The 21,091-nt window shown below is 40.1% G+C and overlaps 1 protein-coding gene across 1 annotated transcript; it reads right to left on the bottom strand.

Moving 5' to 3' along the window:
* Positions 1-10,113: 10,113 nt before the first annotated feature.
* Positions 10,114-11,088, bottom strand: LOC139470489 (uncharacterized protein RT0683-like). Its single transcript, XM_071252894.1, has one exon. It carries the CDS (start codon positions 11,086-11,088, stop codon positions 10,114-10,116), a length of 975 nt encoding a protein of 324 aa, XP_071108995.1.
* Between the last annotated feature and the right edge of the window lie 10,003 nt (positions 11,089-21,091).

Consider the following 21,091-nt stretch of genomic DNA (forward strand, 5'->3'; position numbering starts at 1 on the left):
TGCCGAACTCAGCAATATTCCAGCTGTATGGCGGTCTGTAAATAATCGAGAATGAACCAGACAATTCAGTGATTGACATCATGAGCATCGATCCACCCAACTGGGTTACGATGACATGCATCAACCAAGTCAGCGAGCCTGACCACCCGATCCCGTTAGTCGCGTCTTACGACAAGCATAGTCACCTTTTATGGGAAGCATGGGTTGCTGAAGACCTATTCTAATCCGGATCATTTGCCTTATGTTGGAAGGTGCATTATCTTACCTTGACCTTAAATGACTGATCATATCGAATGTGTGGGAATGTTTATGCATCCTCATCCCAAAAGGCAAGGTTTGGTCCATCTCGGATCCTGTAACATATGATGGTTTTCCTCTGCCTTGAGTGACGCCCACTATGGTACTTCTTGCATTCATTGTTCAACATAATGTCCTCTCCAAATCTACTGGGCGTAATACCTCCTGGGGAGTTAAAATATTTAGACGTAAGGCATGGAAACATAAAAGAATACATAAACACATACCTTAAGCCCCCATTACACAGGGCTGCGACCTTTGTGCCACCTTCGAGGGATCAAAAACTGGCCAGGACGTTCAATGGTCGCCTAAACCCAGAAAATCATGTTTCTATGTAACTGATCCAGCAGTTGTTCAGCAGTCACTGATCGTGTTGTTCAACGTTTGCAACCACAATGAAACACTGCAGATACAAGCCCTATATTTATAGGCAGGCTGAGGAGGCACTACAGATAGCTCAAAGGAGGCAGAAGCATTGCCATGGTGTCTCAAGTGTTGCCGTGGTCGCCGAATGGAGGCACGGCGGTCACAATACTCATCGTTCAATGCACGCTGTTGGTCGCCCAAAGAAGGCACAAGGGAGGCAGAAGCATCGCCCAGATTTACGGGACAGTTTTTCAGCAAAACGCATCTATTACCTGGCGACCATTGGGCGACCACTGTGCCTTCATTCTGCAACAACGGCAATGCTTGTGCCTCCCTTCTGCCTCCTTTGAGCAACCAACCTCCTTGGCGACCTTTGTGCGACTGTTTTGAACATGTTAAAAAAAACAAGGCGACCATGGCGTTCATGGCGATGTCTGAACCTCCCGTGTACCACCTTGGAACGACCTAGGCAACCATTCTGCCTCCTTTGAGCCTCCAACGACGACCTGGCAAACTGTATGGTCGCACACGGGAGGCACAAAGGTCGCCATCTTGTGTAAAGGCCCCATAAAATTCCTACGCAGATTCGATCAACATCAGCGAAAGTTACCTCCCTTACGCCATTGCCATTATAGCAATGTAAAGCGTGACCAATGTGTCATCGCAAAAAATGGCAATAATATAACGAGATTGACCAAAATCTTAACGTAAATTAAATATTTCGTTTTGTATGATTTGAGATATGTTACGCAAAATGGATGTGCGGAAATTTCATTTCAACACGACGCCGTAATAATAACAAATTACTCCCACTTACTGTCACATTTGTACCCTAAACAAGGCAATGTTTTTCACATCCAGAATGGCTTGGTTTCCGAGGTTTTGAACCCAAGTTCGAAGAGCTTCCTGCTTCTCAACTCATTGAGAGACTGGGGTTCTTTTATGCCGAGGTCAGAAATGCTGAGGGAGATCTTTATTCAAAATCGAGTTTTGTTGGGTTGCGTGCTGCCATACGCAGGCACATCAGGGGCCCGCCATTTGAGCGCAGCATAAACATTATCAAAGACCGGGAATTTCACACTGCAAACAATGTTTTTCTGTCCATGATTAAAAAAACTTGACCAGACAACACATCATGCTGCTATCCCCGAGAATGTTTTAAAAAAAATCGTGAAAGTTTGGATACGGAAACTCCTTCCGGCTTGCTTCGTAAAGTGTGGTTCGACCTTACACTCGGTGTCGCTCGTCGTGGTAAAGAAAACCAAAGGGAATTAACTGCATCTTCCTTTCGTGTATCCACTGATGAACAGGGGTTCGAGTTTATTGAAATGACACACTCCGAAGTCACCAAAAATCACAGGGGGACCTCAAAGACTCAAATGGGCCCAACAAACGCATTTATGCAACATCGGACCAATTCTGTACACGTCCTGTACTTTCATTAAAATAATACATGTCTCTCCTCAATCCCAACAATGGTGCTTTTAACCAGGCTCCCAAGAGACGAGTCCACGTCGACGACACCGAATGGTACACCACGAGGCCAGTTGGTGTAAATGTCATTGGCAACATGATGAAATAAATTTCTACCAACGCTGGTCTCAAAGTGTATACAAACCATTGTCTTCGGGCAACTGCTGTTACTTTGCTGTCAAACGCTGGTATTGAAAATCGCGAGATTTGCTAAATTACCGGCCACAAAACCGATGAATCGTTGAAGTCGTATTCCATTGACTCGAGCTCGGCTCAAAAACGACATTATTTGAACATTCTTCAGGGACAGCAGCAGCTCGCTAACGAACGTAATTTGGTACAAATATCCTGCCACTGTCCACTGCTCCCGTGAACAACTTCCAGGTAATTTCTTCTTCCAATTCCCATGGTCTCTTTCACAAATGTAATTCCACTGTAACAGTAAACAACTTTTTTCCATCCCAGCTAAGCTGCATGTCTAAAATCTCGCACATGTTTGACGTCTCTTGTCACAACCTCAGTTTCAGGCGAGATGACACTATCTTGTATAGGGGCCAAGCAGTATGTGCGTCTTTTCTACTTTTGATTATTTGTATTTTATAGATACGCGTAACAACAAATTACAAGTAAGATGAGGAACTGTGATAAAGAATTGAATTTGTGATATTTCCTGTTGTTTGTGTTGTATATGGTACTTTTCACACATTGTAAGTGCATTCAGTTAATTTTTGCATCCCCTGTGTAATATATTCCGTGTTTTCAAGGGTGTAAGTAAATACACGTTGAGCGTCTCGTCCACGGTCTAAGGGAAATCACTCTGTCAGTCCTCTGAAAGTTGTGCCGCTTAGCGCACTGTCAAATTGAAAGCGCCTACGTCATTGGCTGATGTATCTTTGTCAGCCATGTTTTATGAAACACAAACTGATGTGACCCAAATTCTTTGTTGTCAGTTGTCAATCTGAGCGATTGTGACCTGGGTAACATTTGTTTATTTTCTGGTTAAAGGGGCTTGAACATGTGACCACCCCATTTTTCATTATTGGAGTACCTCGAAACCAGTTTTGTTGTTTCATGCGCTTAGTAAAATAATTCCTCCTAAATATTGATTTTAATTTTAACTAATGAAAGCACTGATATGTGTGTGAACAAGAGATTGGTTATTTACACCCAACTTGTGGATCTAGTGAATATGCTTGTTTGTTTGTTTGTTTGTTGTTTAACGGCGCACTCAGCAATATTCCAGCTATATGACGGCAGTCTAAAATAATCGAGTCTGGACCAGACAATTCAGTGATTGTCATCATGAGCATCGACCCACGCAATTGGGATCAATTACATGTATCAACCAAGTCAGCGAGCCTGACCACCCGATCCCGTTAGTCGCCTTGTACGACAAGCACAGTCGACTGTTACGGCAAGTATGGGTTGCTGAAGACCTATTCTACCCAGAACCCATTACCTAACCAATATTAACATTACAGAATATACTGGAGTGGCTCTTTCACAGGAAATTAGAAAAGAACTTTCCAGAAGAGGAATTTGTGTCAAAGGGGATGGGACTCGGCTCTAATGGAGCATCGGTCACGACTGGTCAGGGTAAGGGTGTGGCAAGTATGATGAAGATAGAAAATCCTGGAATGGTCAAGGTGCACTACATCGCACATAGACTTGCACCGTATGCAAGCCAAACTGCACAGGGTGTTACAGCCTTGGATGCCTTCCAACAAGCGCTCACAGCAATTTATTATTATTTCAAATATTCACCAAAGAAAGCTGCCCGAATGGCAGAAGTAAATGCCATCCTAGACTTACCCCAGCTTAAGAATAAAGAAGTTCACAGAGTCAGATGGCTATCATTTTACAGTGCACTTGAGACCGTGTACAAAACCATAAATGCCCTTCTAGCTTATCTTGCTGAAGTCTACACATCCAAAGATCTAAAGGTGGCACATTTGCAATCAAAGGTGAATTTTGTTTCAGAATTTAAATTCATTCTATTAACATTGCAGTAATGATAATTCAACAACATTCTTATTAATTTTGTTTGTTATTTTTTTTGGTATGTGAGTGTTATTATTTTACTGCTGTGTCTGACAGTCGTACACTGAATTCCAGATCAGCTTAACTGTACATGTTAACAGTTTGTGTTTTCATCATGCAGAATTGGGGTATAAAACAGGTACTTTTATTATTTATTATTGCTAAATTACATAATGTAATTACAACAGACCCGTGAAGATTCCGGGGTAGAATAGGTCTTCAGCAACCCATGCTTGCCGTAAAAGGTGACTATGCTTGTCGTACAAGGTGACTAACGGGATTGGGTGGTCAGGCTCGCTGACTTGGTTGATGCATGTCATCAATCCCAATTGCGTGGATCGATGCTCATGCTGTCAATCACTGGATTGTCTGGTCCAGACTCGATTATTTTACAGACCGCCGTTATAGCTGGAATATTGCCGAGTGCGGCGTTAAACAACAAACAATCAAACTAATTACCATAAAATATTTGATAATGCATTGATCAAGTGATAAACTGATGTGGTTGTGAATATGTTGAGTTGGGTTGGTTGAATGAATTTTGGTAAAACATTCCTGAAGCCTTATTTTGGGTGAAACTGTTGAACATGTATTTTCAGATGCATGATTTGGTTGGTTGGTTTGTTGTTTAACGCCGCACTCAGCAATGTTCCAGCTTATATGATGGCGGTCTGTAAATAGTCGAGTCGGGACCAGTTCAAGTTGGTATTACTTTTCTGCATCGTTTTTTAACTTTAACTGACTGGATCCAGCGTATGTTAATTTCAGGTTAACCTAACCAGTACACGTGACAAGTTGAGGGAGTTGATAGGTTTGTTTGTTGTTTTACATCGCACTCAGCAATATTCCAGGTATATGACGGCGGTATGTAGATAATCGAGTCTGGACCAGGCAATCCAGTGATTGACATCATGAGTATCGATCCACGCAATTAGGATCGATGACATGCTTCAAACAAGTCAGCGAGCCTGACCACCCGATCCCGTTAGTCGCCTCTTACGACAAGCATAGTCACCTTTTACGGTAATCATTGGTTGCTGAAGAGCTATTCATCACGGGTCTGGGGGAGTTGAGATCTGACAGTGGTCTTCATCAGCAGATAACCTAGATGATGGTCTGAAGGGTTTCAAGGGTCACACAATCAAATGCTATTCTGGAAAAAGAGATTTCTTCCTCCAAAATCAAGTTCTTGGACAAACTGTTATAACATTCCACAAAGGTAAGGATCTGTTCATGTCATGTTGGGGGCACGGGTGGCCCAGCCGTCTAAGGCGCCGCGATTCGCTGTGCAGAGTTGCGTCCCATGGGCACGCCAGAAACCTATGATTGTCGGTTCGAATCCCGGTTCGCCCCGATTATGTTTCTAGGTTTGTCAGCACCATACCCGTGCTCGTGGGTTTCACCGAAGTGGTAAACGTCTGAGACCATCATCACTTCGGGCTTTCCTCCAACATCAAGCCGACACACCGTGATACAACTGGAATAATGTTAAAAGCGGCATTAAACCCCAATCACTCATTGATTTGTTTTGTAAACCTAGTGAATTTTGTAATACAATTGTTGATTGTATACCGTTTGTTGGTTTCACATTAAATTCTTTTACGTACATATTTCTAAGTTAACATATTGTTATAATTTGGGAATCGACAAATAACACATTCAACAAAGGAGTGGAATGGCCTTGTGGTTAAAAGCAAGTCCGCTTTTCCTTATAGCTATAATGTATAAGGGCATTGCTGGAATCCTCTGCTCTGTAATGGCTTGCATATTGCTAAAAGCGTAAACCATCGCTTACCAATAAATTCACACAATTCAATTCAATTTCTTTATTCAGTATAAAGACCACAGGCCCATGTACAAATATATATTGACATATAGAATATACATATTGGTGCAACATTAAACAAGTATAATAATTACAAATTGGATGAACGTAATACAATAGCCTCTTTAATATATTTACAGCATTGAAGTAAATCAGTTAGTTTGCCTGAGATTATATGCTTAAATAACTGATATTTACAATATATATATTTGGAATGTGTTTCTGTCTGATATCATCATATAATGGACATTATATCATAAAATGTAATTCAGTTTCAATGATGTTCTTACAAAAAGGACAAAATCTAAAATTAAAATCAATATTACTTTTTCTTCCTATATTCACCATGATATTTAATTCTCCAATTCTTAATAGTGATAACATTCTTCTTAGTTCTTTACAAGTGATTTTTAAAATATACGGTTCAATAACAAATGCTGTTTTGAGTAACGAATAAAATTGTAGATGTTTGTAATCATTAACTTGTGAATGCCATGTTTGTATATAACAATCTTTAACTCTTTGTGAAAACTCACATATAAAAAAATCAGCGTGACCAACAGATTGATTTTCCCATACAAAACCAAAACCATATAAATACAAAATATTCTTAATGTTAGTAGCCAATGTAACTCTTCCTACTTGATCTAATCTAAATATCATATTATAACATTGTATAGGATATCTTTCATTTAACATAGTGGTTAGTGTACACCAATATTTCAAACAATGTACATAAGTCTTACAATATAATTTATAGCGTCCACATTCACCCAAAATAGCAACATTTGTACAAGATTTCCGGACACCAAGTAAATATTTACAAAATTTAGTTTGTATAGCTTCTAAAACATTCCAATTATGGGTTTCCCAGATTTCTGAACAGTAAAATAATATTGGTTTTATTTGCGTATCAAACATTTGAAACAATATTGGTAAAGGAAGGGAGTTAAGTTTAATGTGTAATTGCTTAATGGGAATAAGAGCTTTGTTAGCTTTCTGGACTAAAGTTTGCACACATTTTGACCATGATAATCGGTTGTATGAAAATACAACACCTAAACAACTGTAATATGTTCCTATCTTTATATGTACATCATCATAAAACCATTTTACAACATTTTAAAGTTTTTCAGTTTTATATCAAAGTAAACTTTCAAACCCAATTTTTTACTAAAAGAAGATAAAACATTAATTTTTCTATGCAAACCAATAACTGAGTCATCAAATATACATAGATCATCAGCATACAACAGTATACAACAATAAAAACAGATCATTGAAATCTCCGACAAATATACCTCTACCACCATACGTGGTTGAAGCTTTTGCTCGTCACGCCGCGGTTCGACCCCCCGCATGAATATAATGTGTGGAGCTCACTTTGAGTAAACGCAAACATGACAGACTCACCGAGTGCTGATTTATCATATATGTTAAACTGCAACTCAAGAATAGTCTTTAAATCTAATACTAGTATTGTACGTAAGTGTCATCTGTTTGCACTTCAGTCAATCACATGCAAAATGACAATGAAACAGAGGATGAAGAGTAGTCTAGACGATATTCCTCAAGGTATTTTATGTGCGATTCTCCAGGCCAGTGTTGACTGATCTGGCAGGGAGACTGTTGGCGATATCATCACACTGACTGAGGATGTGACTGACTTCATGGACATTGAAATCTCCCACAGTACTCCACTGTCCATGTGAAGTGATGATGTAATCAAATGCTGATCTACCTGGCCCACTTACAGGTGAGAAGTCCTGTGATCCCTTCCTGGATTGTGCATACACATGTTAAATAATTCATTAAAATAATCTCAATTGCTGCTTATACCTTTGTCAACAAATCTAACCACTCAGCTATATTGTTCAGTGAATAGTCTGCAACGTTATACCCCTATTAAGATTTATTAATTTCATTGGTTAATCCAGATCACGTGACAAAACACTAAATGTTATTGTTGACCCTACAATACAAAACTGACCAGGTTGTTTGTTGTTTAACGCCGCACTCAGCATATATTCCAGCTTAATGACGTCGCTGTTACTAATCGAGTCTGGACCAGACAATCCATTGATTGACATCATGAGCATCGATCCACGCTATTGGGTAACGATGACATGGATCAACCATGTCAGCGAGCCTGACCACCCAATCCCGTTAGTCGCCTCTTACGACAAGCATGGGTAGCTGAAGAGCTATTCTACCACAGATATACACGGTCCGATTGAATAGTAATGCTAATGAAGTGAAGCTGCAAACTAAAGTGAAATTAAGCACATGGATTTTGCAGCAACAGGACAATCGATTACTCTTGGCAAGGTCCTTATCCAATTGTTCGTTTGTTGTTTAACGCTGCACTCAACAATATTCCAACTGTAAGACGTCAGTCTGTAAATAATCGAGTTTGGACCAGACAATCCAGTGATTGACATCATGAACATTGGTCCACGCAATTTGGATACGATGACATGCTTCAACCAAGTCAGCGAGCCTGACCACCCGATCCCGTTAGTCGCCTCTTACGACAAGCATAGTCGCCTTTTACGGCAAGTATGGGTAGCTGAAGACCTATTCTACCCCGGAATCTTCACGGGTCTGTTGTAATTAAATCATGTAATAAAAATTCTTAAAAGTACCTGTTTTAAACACCGATTCTGCATGCCTTTCAAACAACTGGAATACACAGACGGGACCAATAAACCCTAGTCGCCTCTTACGACAAGCATGGATTGCTGAAGAGCTATTTTACCCTGGCTTTTCTTGGGTCGTCCTTATTTGAAGTCACGGACCGGACAACGCGACCCCTTTGACCCCATTGCGACGTGTCAAGGTGTCACGCACGCTATCAAACCAACTATTTGCTTCAGCGACAACGTTATCCTAATTAACGGACACTGAAACAGGTTGCACATACACTACAGACAGTATGGGCTAACGTTCCCCAACGTGTGATCATGATCCATAATATCAGTTTGTCCATGGCAGTCAGTGTACAGTGTAATGGTAGAAACGAGAATTTGAGTTCTCATGACCATGACATTTGTCACTTTCCGTGTGGAGTCTTCACATTTTCCACTGTTTGTCCTGTGTGCAGTGTGTTATCACTTAGCTTGTGTCAGGGTTTGCAGTAAAGTTATGTTACCAAAACTCAGACTGTACGATTCTTTTTCAGAAAACCGAAAAATATGTGCAAACTTGCAGTTTACATAATTTGACATGTTGTGCTTGTTTTATTTCCAAACACATAAACATGGTAAACCTTTGTACATGTCCACTGACCAACACACATAGTCTTAAAATGGCGGCACAACGTTACCTGTGTTTAACGCCGCACTCCAGCTATATGACGGCGGTCTGAAAATAATGGCGCTTGACCAGACAATCCAGAGATTGACATTATGATCATCGACCCAGGCAATTGGGATACGATGACATGCATCAACCAAGTCAGCGAGACTGACTACCCGATCCCGTCAGTCGCCCCCTGATTCAAGCGTGGGTTGAAGAAGACTGAGTCTCACCCGGAATCTTAACGGAACTGCAGTGAACCTGGAGTGACAATAAACTGTATGGAAGAATTTCTGCGTCCGGGAACTAGTATACAATCCAAACTGAAGACTCGTTTCTGTAAATGCAGACACTGTTTATTACAGGCGAAGGTATTTTGTTCACTTTATTGAGGCAACATCCATCATCTACATCTCCAACATTGTACAGCAGATTTAGTATCAAGCTGCTACAGTTGCAAGTCTGTATAACGCCTTATCCCTTGCCCCGTTTAACAAGCATAACAACCGCTGCCTACTCCTGCTAAAATCTATACAGCTGTTTATCTAATGAGTGTTACCAGCTTGAAGTAAAGTGGAGTAGGTTCACACTTGAGAGGAAACCGGTATGGATTTTATATGTTCTTCACACGACAGAAGGGATAATCAATGGATTATGGATGCAAAATAAACTAAATTAAAAAGAACAAAACTTAAGGGCGTCAACCGGAAATCACAAGTCAATCCTGATCAGGAAAATATAATGTTCTCTCACAAGGAAACTTATAGAAGGCACTGTCCACACTGGCATGAATACAACTGACAGGACAGATGTTATTATGCCAAAGTCTCTTTTTGATGAACGCTATAGCCATATTCAAGTATTTCAACAGATGTATTTGTTGATGAGTACGTTCTGACCACAAAGGGAAACTTGTCTTTCAGAAGAGAACAAGGAAGTTTTGATACACATTTTTTTGGCACATCCTTTTCCAGTCTGTGATCATAGGAATTCGACATACATAGATCTATCTTGTAATGCAGCTCCAACACCTCCCGGGTCTTCCTTGGTACTGGCAGCATCATTCCCATGAAGGGCCGTGTCATCAAAGGAAACACATCACGCTTATTATATATTTTCCACAGTTCCCTACAATCTTGGATGAAAGAAGGGTGTTCCGAATAAAAGAATATATCGAGGAATGGCCAATTCCATTTTCGAGTACCTGCCTTTGGGGATTTTGTGTGATACAATTTCCAGTTTACTGACCATTGAGTGTAAATTTCATACTCTGGACCGAGAGACTTCAAGAATGTCAGTAATGCAGGTTTGTCATTTTCCCTGACAATAATATCCATATCATCGTCCCAGGGAATGATGCCGTGATGTGAGTAGGATCCGAGGAGAGTTCCTGCATAGAGGAAGTAAGTGATGTTGGAGGGCACATATTTACTGAAGGTTCTGATGAGGTCCCTATATTCCTCTTTGTTCTTATGTGATACCCTTTCAAAGAATAGAGCCTTTTTTCGTCTTTCCGTATAGTTACCACTGTTTCCATCGTCGCTGACCAGACATCCATCCTTGCCTTCTTTTATGTTTCCGGTTCCAGGGTAATCTCGCTCGATATTTCCGTCAAAATATTTTGTAATGTTTCTTGCATTACTCTGTATATTGTTTGTGATTTCTGCTGCAGTATATCGGGAGAAGTCCCTTGTCAAATCCATTCTGAAATCTTTCTTCAGTTTACAATAAAGGAAGTACGTACTACAGCAAACGAAAACCACAAAGAAGGCAAGCGTCTTCGGAATCATTTTCTGTCGACAAATGTTGAATCCCTGGAAAAACAAACTATTATTCAATTAATTGTATAATTACGATACGTAACAAGGAGGGTTGTGAATGGTTTGGTTAGTGATTGGACGGTCATGTTGGGGTTGAGAAAGGCGTTGACTGTACACTTGAAATTATGCCGCATATGCATTTTCGACACTTTTCAGAGACACCTAACTGATCAATCGGTTTTAATGAATTTTTCGTCATTTTGTGTGTCCATTGACCATAACCGGTTTTTGGTTGGTTGTTTTGTTGTTTAACGCTGCACTCAACAATATTTCAGCTATATGACGGCGGTCTGTAAATAAATCGAGTCTTGACCAGACAATCCAGTGATTGATATCATGAGCATCAATCTACGTAATTGGGATACGAAGACATGCTTAAAAAAAGTCAGCGAGTCTGACCACCCGATCCCGTTATTCGCCTCTTCCGACAAGCACAGTCGCCTTTTACGGCCAGCAAGGGTTGCTGAAGACCTATTCTACCCTGGATCTTCACGGGTCGATCATATACGAAAAAAAGCGACGTTTTTGGCTTGTTGTGCAATCCAAACTGGAAATTCCGATTTAGACATATAAAGAAACAGATGAGCAAGAAGGAGAAAGCATGGAGAAAGCAAGTGATGCTCATAAGGGATTCCAAATTTCTACATAGAAGGTATCAATGAGGAATTCCAGAATTTCACATATTGTTTTCTCAGGAAACTTCAGTAAACATTAATTTTCCTTAATTTTTGATTTGTTTTCCCTTGAAGATAGATAATTCTAGGGTCGTCGTTTACAGTGACAAAGAATTACGTTTGGTCTGCTTTACAAAGCACCCCCGATCTTAACTGCAGCCTCAAGGCCCCAGGTCTGTAGTCGAGTGAGTATGGGTTTTCGCCGCTTTTCGCAATATTTCAATACGTTATGGGACCCGTGAAGATTCCGGGGTAGAATAGGTCTTCAGCAACCCTTGCTTGCCGTAAAAGGTGACTCTGCTTGTCGTAAAAGGCGACTAACGGGATCGGGTGGTCAGGCTCGCTGACTTGTTTGATTCATGTCATCATCGATCCCAATTGCGTGGATCGATGCTAAGGATATTAATCACTGGATTGCCTGGTCCAGACTCGATTATTTACAGATCGCCGTCATAAAGCTGGAATGTTGCTGAGTGCGGCGTTAAACAACAAACCAACCAACCAACTCTATTTGATGTTTTATTTCACTTAATTGATGTAACCCATACTTTCAGATGCTTCATCGAGCGCCGGATATAAACCCATAATATATATTATTATATCATACAAGAGTGTTTCATTGGTCGGTCGACAATGTCATGAGAGTATACATTAGCCTTATAAGGTGTATATTATAGGGCATAAATATCTTAGTAAGCGAAATGTGCGGACTACTAACTAGGACCCCTCAAGGGTTGTATTGATGAGATTGTTTCCTGACCCTACAATAGTACTACAACGTTGACGTTCATTTCATTTAAACCATTTAATTACTAGACAGGTAATATCATGAAGGCATCTTCTGACGCATCCCAAAACAAGAATTCCATAAGTGTATCTTTAAATGCTGGACGGTCCAATAACATATGGTCTGGGTCATCTGGCATCGGAGCGACTAACACACTCATTTCTACGACAAGCATGGGTTGCTGAAGACCTATTCTACCCCGATGTCTTCAAATAGAGAGGATTCTAGTACTGGATTATATAAAAAAGTATCGCAGAACTGTGAATGCTCTTAAGGGATGGGGCTTAATGCAGCCGGTGTTGGTTTATTATCAACTATAATCGCCGCGCCTATCGTACTTGGCATGGAAGTAGCAGCTGGAGTCTCTGGACTGGTAGGGATAGCTCTTAAATTTATTTCTTGTAAGTTGCGAAAAAAGCATTAAAACAGGATAGTATTCGAGTATTGGCTGAAGCAAAGTTAAATAGCATTGAGGATCATATTTCAACATCACGTGCTGATTGCAAGATATCCGAGGGGGAGTTTCGTTTAGTGTTGTCAGAACTCACCAAATACTACGCAATGAAGCAGGAAATTCGTTCAAATTCTCGTAACACCAGTGGCATTAGTGACGACGAGAAAACATGTTCATAGAACAGGGGAGACAACAAGCGCGGCAAGCATTCCATGCCAAAACCAAGGAACTGGTAGGAGATTAAGTTGGTTGGTTTGTTGTTTAACGCCGCACTCAGCATTATTCCAGCTATATGACGGTGGTCTGTAAATAATCGAGTCTGGACCAGACAATCCAGTGATTTATCATGAGCATCGATCCACGCAATTGGGATCGATGACATTTATTAACCAAGTCAGCGAGCCTGACCACCCGATCCCGTTAGTCGCCTTTTACGACAAGCATAGTCACCTTTTACGGCAAGCAAGGGTTGCTGAAGACCTATTCTACCCCGGAATCTTCACGGGTCTGTGAGATTAAGAATAAATTGTTTCCTCGTAATGCATCTTGACACATGACGATAATTGGATGGCATCGCATAATTTGTGTTAGAGCACCATAGAAGCATTTTGGGGGTGTGAATCTGGACTAGGTGGCAGTGAGCCAGAACCCCTTGGATTTGTCATCACATAATTCACATGAACTTAAGAACCAAATGAACCTGGTAGAAGCTTAGATTTGGGCAAAAACGTTTGCATAATGTTACTATACTTTGAGGATTTCTTTGGCCAGTGACGGACGTAATTCAAACTCCTTCCACACTGACTTCGGATGAAAGTTATTTGTGTACCGATAACATAACTCTTACTGACAGGATTATACACATCAGGATCGAGGAGAAAAAACAAGATTCGTTCTTGTATGTCAAGGCAACAATTCATGTTACATAAGCGTTTTGTGTCTTTATGCCTAATATATCCACAATTGACGAAAATATGTAATGCACGTATCCACTAAAATATATATACACGCTAAGTATTTGACACCTGCATAACTGTTTATTCATGTGTATTGTGGGAACGCCAGAAACCTTTGATTGTGGGTTCGAATCCCGGTTATGTTTCTAGGTTTGTAAGCACCATACCTGTGCTCGTGGGTTTCCACCGAAGTGGTAAACGTCTGGGACCTGCATCACTTCGGGCTTTCCTCCCACATTAAGCTGCCACGCCGCGATATAACTGGATTACAGTTAAAACCGGCGTTAAACCAAACTCACTCACTCACTCACGTGTATTGTGGCAGGTTGAACTTTATATCGAGAACAGGTATTGTAGATTCACCTGTAAATTAGGCCGACTCTGTAATTAGATACAACTGTCTAATTGGGGGGGGGGGGGGGGGGGGGGGGATGGGGAAAGTTAGATTTGTCACAAGAGTGTAATACCTACATATTATTTACATTACGTAAATACCAAAGGCCTGAACAATCAAACCTGGTTATTTAATAATGATAAACTAGCAATATTTGTTCGCACAATTAACTTTAATCATTACACAATTAGTTTTGCTTGAGAGTTATTATACATGTATATAACATTGTGTTGTCCGTCGAAACAGATTCTATTGGGCGTTTAAGGCAAAATAGTTGTGAAGATTATGTGAATGGTATACTAATAATCAGTAATGACACAATGTGTTTGCAAAAGTGGTAAGCACGTACTGCCCTGCCAAACAATTTCGAATATATTGATAACAATATGTTTCAGTCAATGTCAATTTGTTTGTAAAGAGGTTCTGTAACACATTATTTCAGAAAAATAATTTCTTTATTTCAAGCAAATTCAAATTTATTGCTAAAATACTTTTCATATGCAGCTGACCAATTACCGCATCGGCTCATTTGTTCGAGTAGGAATATACAGGTACGTGAATTGACAGTTCTCCGTCTATTGAATAATGAATGTCAGCTGGCTGTAATCAGCTCTGCGTTCTGAGGTAATTTATCTATCAACTACATACAGAAGCAGCATCATGGATGAGATGAACACTGACCAATAAGCAAGTATATAATCTGTATTTGTGACGCAATTGTTTAACGACTTTCATTTAATTCATCTATCGACTGATCGGGGAAAGAATCAATAAGATGCAACGTGTATGACTCCGCATATAAGTATACATGTTGACAATCACTCATATTAGAATATTTGGGTAACAAAACAACGAAAAGACATTAAAAATAGTTATCGAAATGCGCTGTACATTCTAATTAGCAGATGAATTCGTGAAGGTGACAACATATAATTCCTATCAATCAACGGTGTCAATAAACTGTCAATGATACCTATCAGATGCACCCCAATCAACTTTATCCAATCAGAATCAAGTCATCAAACGACAGACGTATATTCCATTTCATCTAACCGTTGTGAATCATGATAAACATATAATAAATAGTAAAATGTACATACACGTAACACAACGCTATTCATATAAGGTTATGAGGGACGATAAACTACTTCATGAGAAGTACAGTAAACATATATCTATCTTCATAGTATATTCTTTCTGCGTTTTGATAAACAGACATATTACAACGGTTATAACAAACTTCTCAATATCCAAATTTACATATATGCCAATTTCTATGTTTTAAGATGTCAGTATTATAGCAACATATTACATACTCGTTAGCAACCCAATTATATTCCATACTATGTCGATTACAATTTGAAGATACCCTTTTCAGAAAAAAGACAAAAGTGATGCATCGGTGTGTGAATGCGCGTAATACTCAATATACTTACGGTGATCACAGTGGCAACACAGTCCTCGGCTTCGCAATGCTTCATGAATCTGTTGCACGTATATGGAAGTGTGCGCATACCAGACAGTCCAAATTAGCGGTCTCTACTCAAAGAATACCTTATTCAGATGGAGAGACAGGTTGTCTATATTTCCGTTCAAAATGGAGAGTTTACACTCACAGTTTTACAAATCACTGCCATCATACCCGACTAATGACAGTCTGGAACAACTTTAAAGAAAGCATACACTGTACCCCCATTAGGATGTTCATGATAAATCATTGTCACTGGACCACATTGGCACAAAATCGGCTTCAGGCATGTCACAGGTCGGTTCAAGCGTCATATATAATTCTTCCCGGAACGTTTCATCGTTAAGGGAAGAATTGTATAATACTACAGGCAAACTGATCAACATATTGCACTCCAGAACGTTCTTGAAAATATTTTAATCGATCTTTAACCACATGTGACCATGACTGTTTGCCAAATATGTTACAACGGTAAACTTCTGTATCAAGTTCATATTTTGAACAAGTCTGATCATATTAGATATGCGGTTTTATTCGCTGATTCAAACTGGAGTTGTCCAAGAAAGAAAAATGTCTTGTACGAATAATTGCATGTTCTCCAATTTGCTTACCAAGTCATAGGAGAATACATTTATCAATATAACATAACAATATACTGTAACAACAGGTAACAACAAATACAATCTTTTAACGGGGTTTAAAACCCATAGCTTCCGCTGTCCCGGCAGACGCTCTATCAACTAGACAACGGAAGCGCCCCTCATGGTTTATTCTCCCTGCAGTGTTTTATTGTTAGATAAACGACGACCACGAATCGGTTATTCCTTTCATGAGGCATCAATATTACACCGTTACATCCTTCAGTATGAGATCATGCAGTATAATTAGATCACCTGCATTTTTCAACAGAAATTTTGTTTAACAATTTCCTACATTCACTGCAACCACTTGGACCTTGTGTCAAGATAATTATCTCCCTTTCCTTTGAAGCTGGTGAACGGTTAATTCGACCTAAGCAAAAAACAATATCGTGGTTGATACTAAAATGCCTTTTTCAGTTTTTCACACGCACATTTTGTACATACAAATGTTGATTTACTAATTTTAACTCCTGCGAATACACAAACTACATTGTCTTTCTCATCAAGATCCATAATACTTGCATCAGCTACTTTTTTCAATATATCATCCGAAAGAAGAAGCCATGGGTATTTGGCCACAATAATCCTACATTATAGTTAAGTTTATCAAGGTCATTTGACAAGACATGTATGAATAACGTGAAAATCTCATACATAGCTGAATTAAATTTCATAAGTGTAATGGGGTTTAAAGTTGCGTTCAACACTATTGCACTCTTTTTGCGACGTCCATGCACGTGTGTGATTGTATGTTTGTGCGGGTGGCTGGCTGTACTAGTCCCGATTAATGCCGGTTTTATAGTGCTAGCACATTGAGATACCATGCCACAGTTTTAAAATTGATAGCCAACTCAGAAAAAGAAAACTGACCAGTCATTGTTTTATCCCCGTAATTCCGAGATCCAGGCAGGTTTGAGAAGACAGGTGTAAAAATAAGTACAATCTTCTAACATCTTGTGATATGACGCGATCGGGGATCGGACCCCAGAGCTTCCGCTGTCCCGGCAGACGCTCTATCCACTAGACAACGGAATCGCCCCTTAAGGTTTATTCTCCCTGCAGTGCATTATTGTACGATAAACGACGATCACGAGTCGTTTATTTCTTATATGAGACATCAACATTATTTACAGCCTCTTTAGGATGACGATAACATTTACAAGCTTTAAACATATATATTTTCTTAATAATGATGACCCCCTTAATAGAATCCGACCTAGGCAATGTCGGACAAGTCCATTTTAGGCACTAGTGGATAGTTCCAGCATATTCTCCTTATCCTCACGTCGAGATTACCTGTGCCTTTTCCCCCAATATCGATTGTTTATCACGCTTTTGGATGAGATCTTTCGGCCGTCGCTTATCTGCGTTTCCATGCTCCATCTATGGGGAGCAACGCACTAGACGTCATCAAATTGCGAGCGCATGTTCGAATCCCCAGAAATGACGTCATATGGAACAATGTTTATCGTAAAATAAGCCACACCTCGTTCTTCTTTGTTCTTTGCGATGTGCCAACGAAAGAGTTTTGATGCCATTCCATTCAGATACATAAATAAACAGTTATCATGTATACTGCCGTTATGTGTCAATTCAACACCTCTTGTTTCTTGATAACAAAAGCAAATGTTTCAGAAAGTCGTGAAAATATTATATTATTTTTGTTTTCATTTTGTTTGTTTGCTATTTTTACATTAAACACGTCCCATTTAATTCTGGAAACCCAATGGTCCAGAAACACTACGGTCTTTGCCAAATGAAAACAATTTGTTAAAAAAATCAATATTTACACTATGTCGCCCATGGACATTTTTTTTCATTTTTTCTTCCTTAGAATGTTCCCATGAAAACAGCATGTTTATTATTGTAAATACCTTTGACCGAGACTGGGCAAAGACCGTAGAGTTTCTGGACTATTGGGTTTCCAGATTTATATAAGAATTAAAATGGGACGTGTCATTAGAGAAGTATTTAAACTCAAATGTGTCATATGCTTATTCCTAATTCTGAAAGTATAACAGCCAAATTTACTGTTTTCTTCTGGGCTACATATCTATGTGCTTATTGTGACAGTATAGGTACTCGCATCTAAAGGTAGGTATGCCAAAAAATTTCCAAGCCCTGTGTTGATCCTCAGGATCAAAGTCTTCTTCTTCTGTTGAGCCTCAGATTATTGGCTCAGCACTGATGCATTGAAAGATACAAAATAGAGATGGGGGATAGTCAGAATAAGTCTTTCAATATGGTATTACTGAACAAACATAATAAGCCATGAAGAGCACCTAAACAAGTTATTTCGATTGCAGTTTAAACAACAAAAATGATGAAGGGTACCTACCACCACTGGACATGTGCATAAAACACGCAGAAGTAGACGGACAACTGTCAGTGCAATGATGAACTAAAGGCAGCATTCGGAAGGTTATTATAAGCAACAGATGCTGGTTAACGTTGGAGGCCCGTCACTAATTACGTACAGGACAGAGGGATCACTCTGGAGATTGATAGGAAAATAGTGCCACGGATTGAATAAGCTTCCGTCATATTGATAACCAGCTGCGGTAGGTAATAGTATTCGACATGGTCAGTGGACGCACACACGTGTCACTGAAAGAGATATATACACCCATCTGGAAAAGTAATTAAGTAACTCCTAACTATATATTTCGAAATATAACATTTTTATAAATGGCAACTTGTATCTATTTTCTGAAAAGACACATTTCGTGTTGTTTGCAAGGGGGCTTCCTACTATAGAAATACAGAAACCGAAATCAGTTATGTAATGACATATTTTGTAACTATTCTGTGGCAATAGTTATTCGACTACTCCCCCTTCGAATGCTTCCTCGTCTTCTTCACTTCGTATGATGCGGAGGCGGTGGCGCAGTCTAGTGGTTGTTAAAGCGTTCGCTCGTCATGCTGAAGACCCCGGTTCGATTTCCACATGGGTACAAGGTGTGTAACCCATTTCTGGTGTTCCCAGTAACATCACGGTGGGGGAAACTAGCAACATCACGCCATTTCGGCGTGACGAGCAAACGCGTTAACGCCGAGACTATACCACTGCCCCCTTCCGACAAAGATGTATGATACTCCCTCGGATTTCTCAAATGTTCTGAGTGGACGTGACTCTTTTGTCTTCAACATCTTACATCATGCATGTTATATGACATATAATTAAGAAATACAGGTTGCTCTACTCCCATGTATAGTGTAATAAAGTATAGTTTGCCCTGAACTGTTCTAGTTAAGGCACGAGGACGCATACGTTATACTAGTTCAGGGCTATGCATGAGGGAAGAGCAAACTATTACTTTTCTAAGATGCCGAATTTAAGTATAAACTTATTAGAGGTGGGTTTACAAAGAAACCTTTAATAAGCGGTGCCCTAAATTGAAAATCCTCAAACTGCGCAAATTGATGGGCTGTACCACCCAATTGCCTCTACCCTTAACGTTAAGAGGCATCTACGTTTTAGACACCGCCAAAATGGGTTGTTTATTTTTTAAATAGGTTATATTTCATCACTCGTTTTGTATGTGGTTATTCTTGCTGTAATCGCACTGGTTAGAAACTGCTACTCACCTGCGAGCGATTGAATCGCAAACCCGTACCTTGCTCTTACCTGAAGGTAGCAAGGTTTGTATTACATCTACGACATATGTGACTGTGTCGCCCGGTACTTTCACTTCCACGGCAACAGTGTCGACTGTGAGGCCAAGAAATGTCAACGATGTTGTCGGGCCAACAGGTATGTGCTGCAATAGGTACATCAAATTCCTGAAAGAAATCAATAGCTGATTCCAACATGTAACTGCTTTTGGAAAAGGCCGATTCACCGCCCAACAAGAACTCTTTCAAGAAATGCAGTGTATGAGATGAAAGTGTTTTCTTTGTGATATAAAGACAAGTACTGAAGTTTTCAAAAAACGAACATCAGATTGAAATCCCAAAGGTAAACATTTGGCAAAGTAATATTTACCTCCAAAACACATTCCCAGTAAATGATAATCCTCGGGACGCACCGGGGTGAGTCTGAATGCTGACTTTATGTCCAAATTTGCGAGCAGGGCTCCTTTTCCAAGTTTTTGAACCATTTGAATAGCTTCATCAAATTTTGCATATGTAACAGAACAGAAATCTTGAGTAATGAAATCATTGATTGAAGAACCCTCTGGGTATGACAGGTGATGTACCAGCCTGTAGTGGTCCTCCGGCAGCGTTTGCGTTGTACTCCCAGCATGTAGCATGGCACCTAAAACACTTGTGAGGGTATACACAAGCCAAGCATGCACCTCGACCAGTTGAAATCCCATCTTGTTGTTGTCAGGGGATTTACCTGCTTACCTGGTTGCATGAAACGCAGCCAGAGGTGCGTATCTCCCCAAGACCGGGTCAGGTCACGAGCCATTCTGTTGCGAAAATGGTTGTCATACAATGCCCAGGAGTCACCACCATACCTGTCATGTAAGTGTAATCGCGTACCGTAGCAGTTACAAGATGGCGAGGACCGCCTCCGTGGTCTTGTGGTAGAGCGTCCGCCCGGTGAGCGGAAGGTCCGGGGTTCGATCCCCGACCGCGTCATACAAAAAGACG

Source organism: Haliotis cracherodii, unplaced genomic scaffold (assembly GCF_022045235.1).
Source record: "Haliotis cracherodii isolate W230 unplaced genomic scaffold, xgHalCrac1.p SCAF_20, whole genome shotgun sequence".
Taxonomy (NCBI): Eukaryota; Metazoa; Mollusca; class Gastropoda; order Lepetellida; family Haliotidae; genus Haliotis; species Haliotis cracherodii.

What these genes read in the sequence shown, in the direction of transcription:
- LOC139470489 (XM_071252894.1), bottom strand. Translation starts at nt 11,088, where the DNA reads ATGATTCCGAAGACGCTTGCCTTCTTTGTGGTTTTCGTTTGCTGTAGT.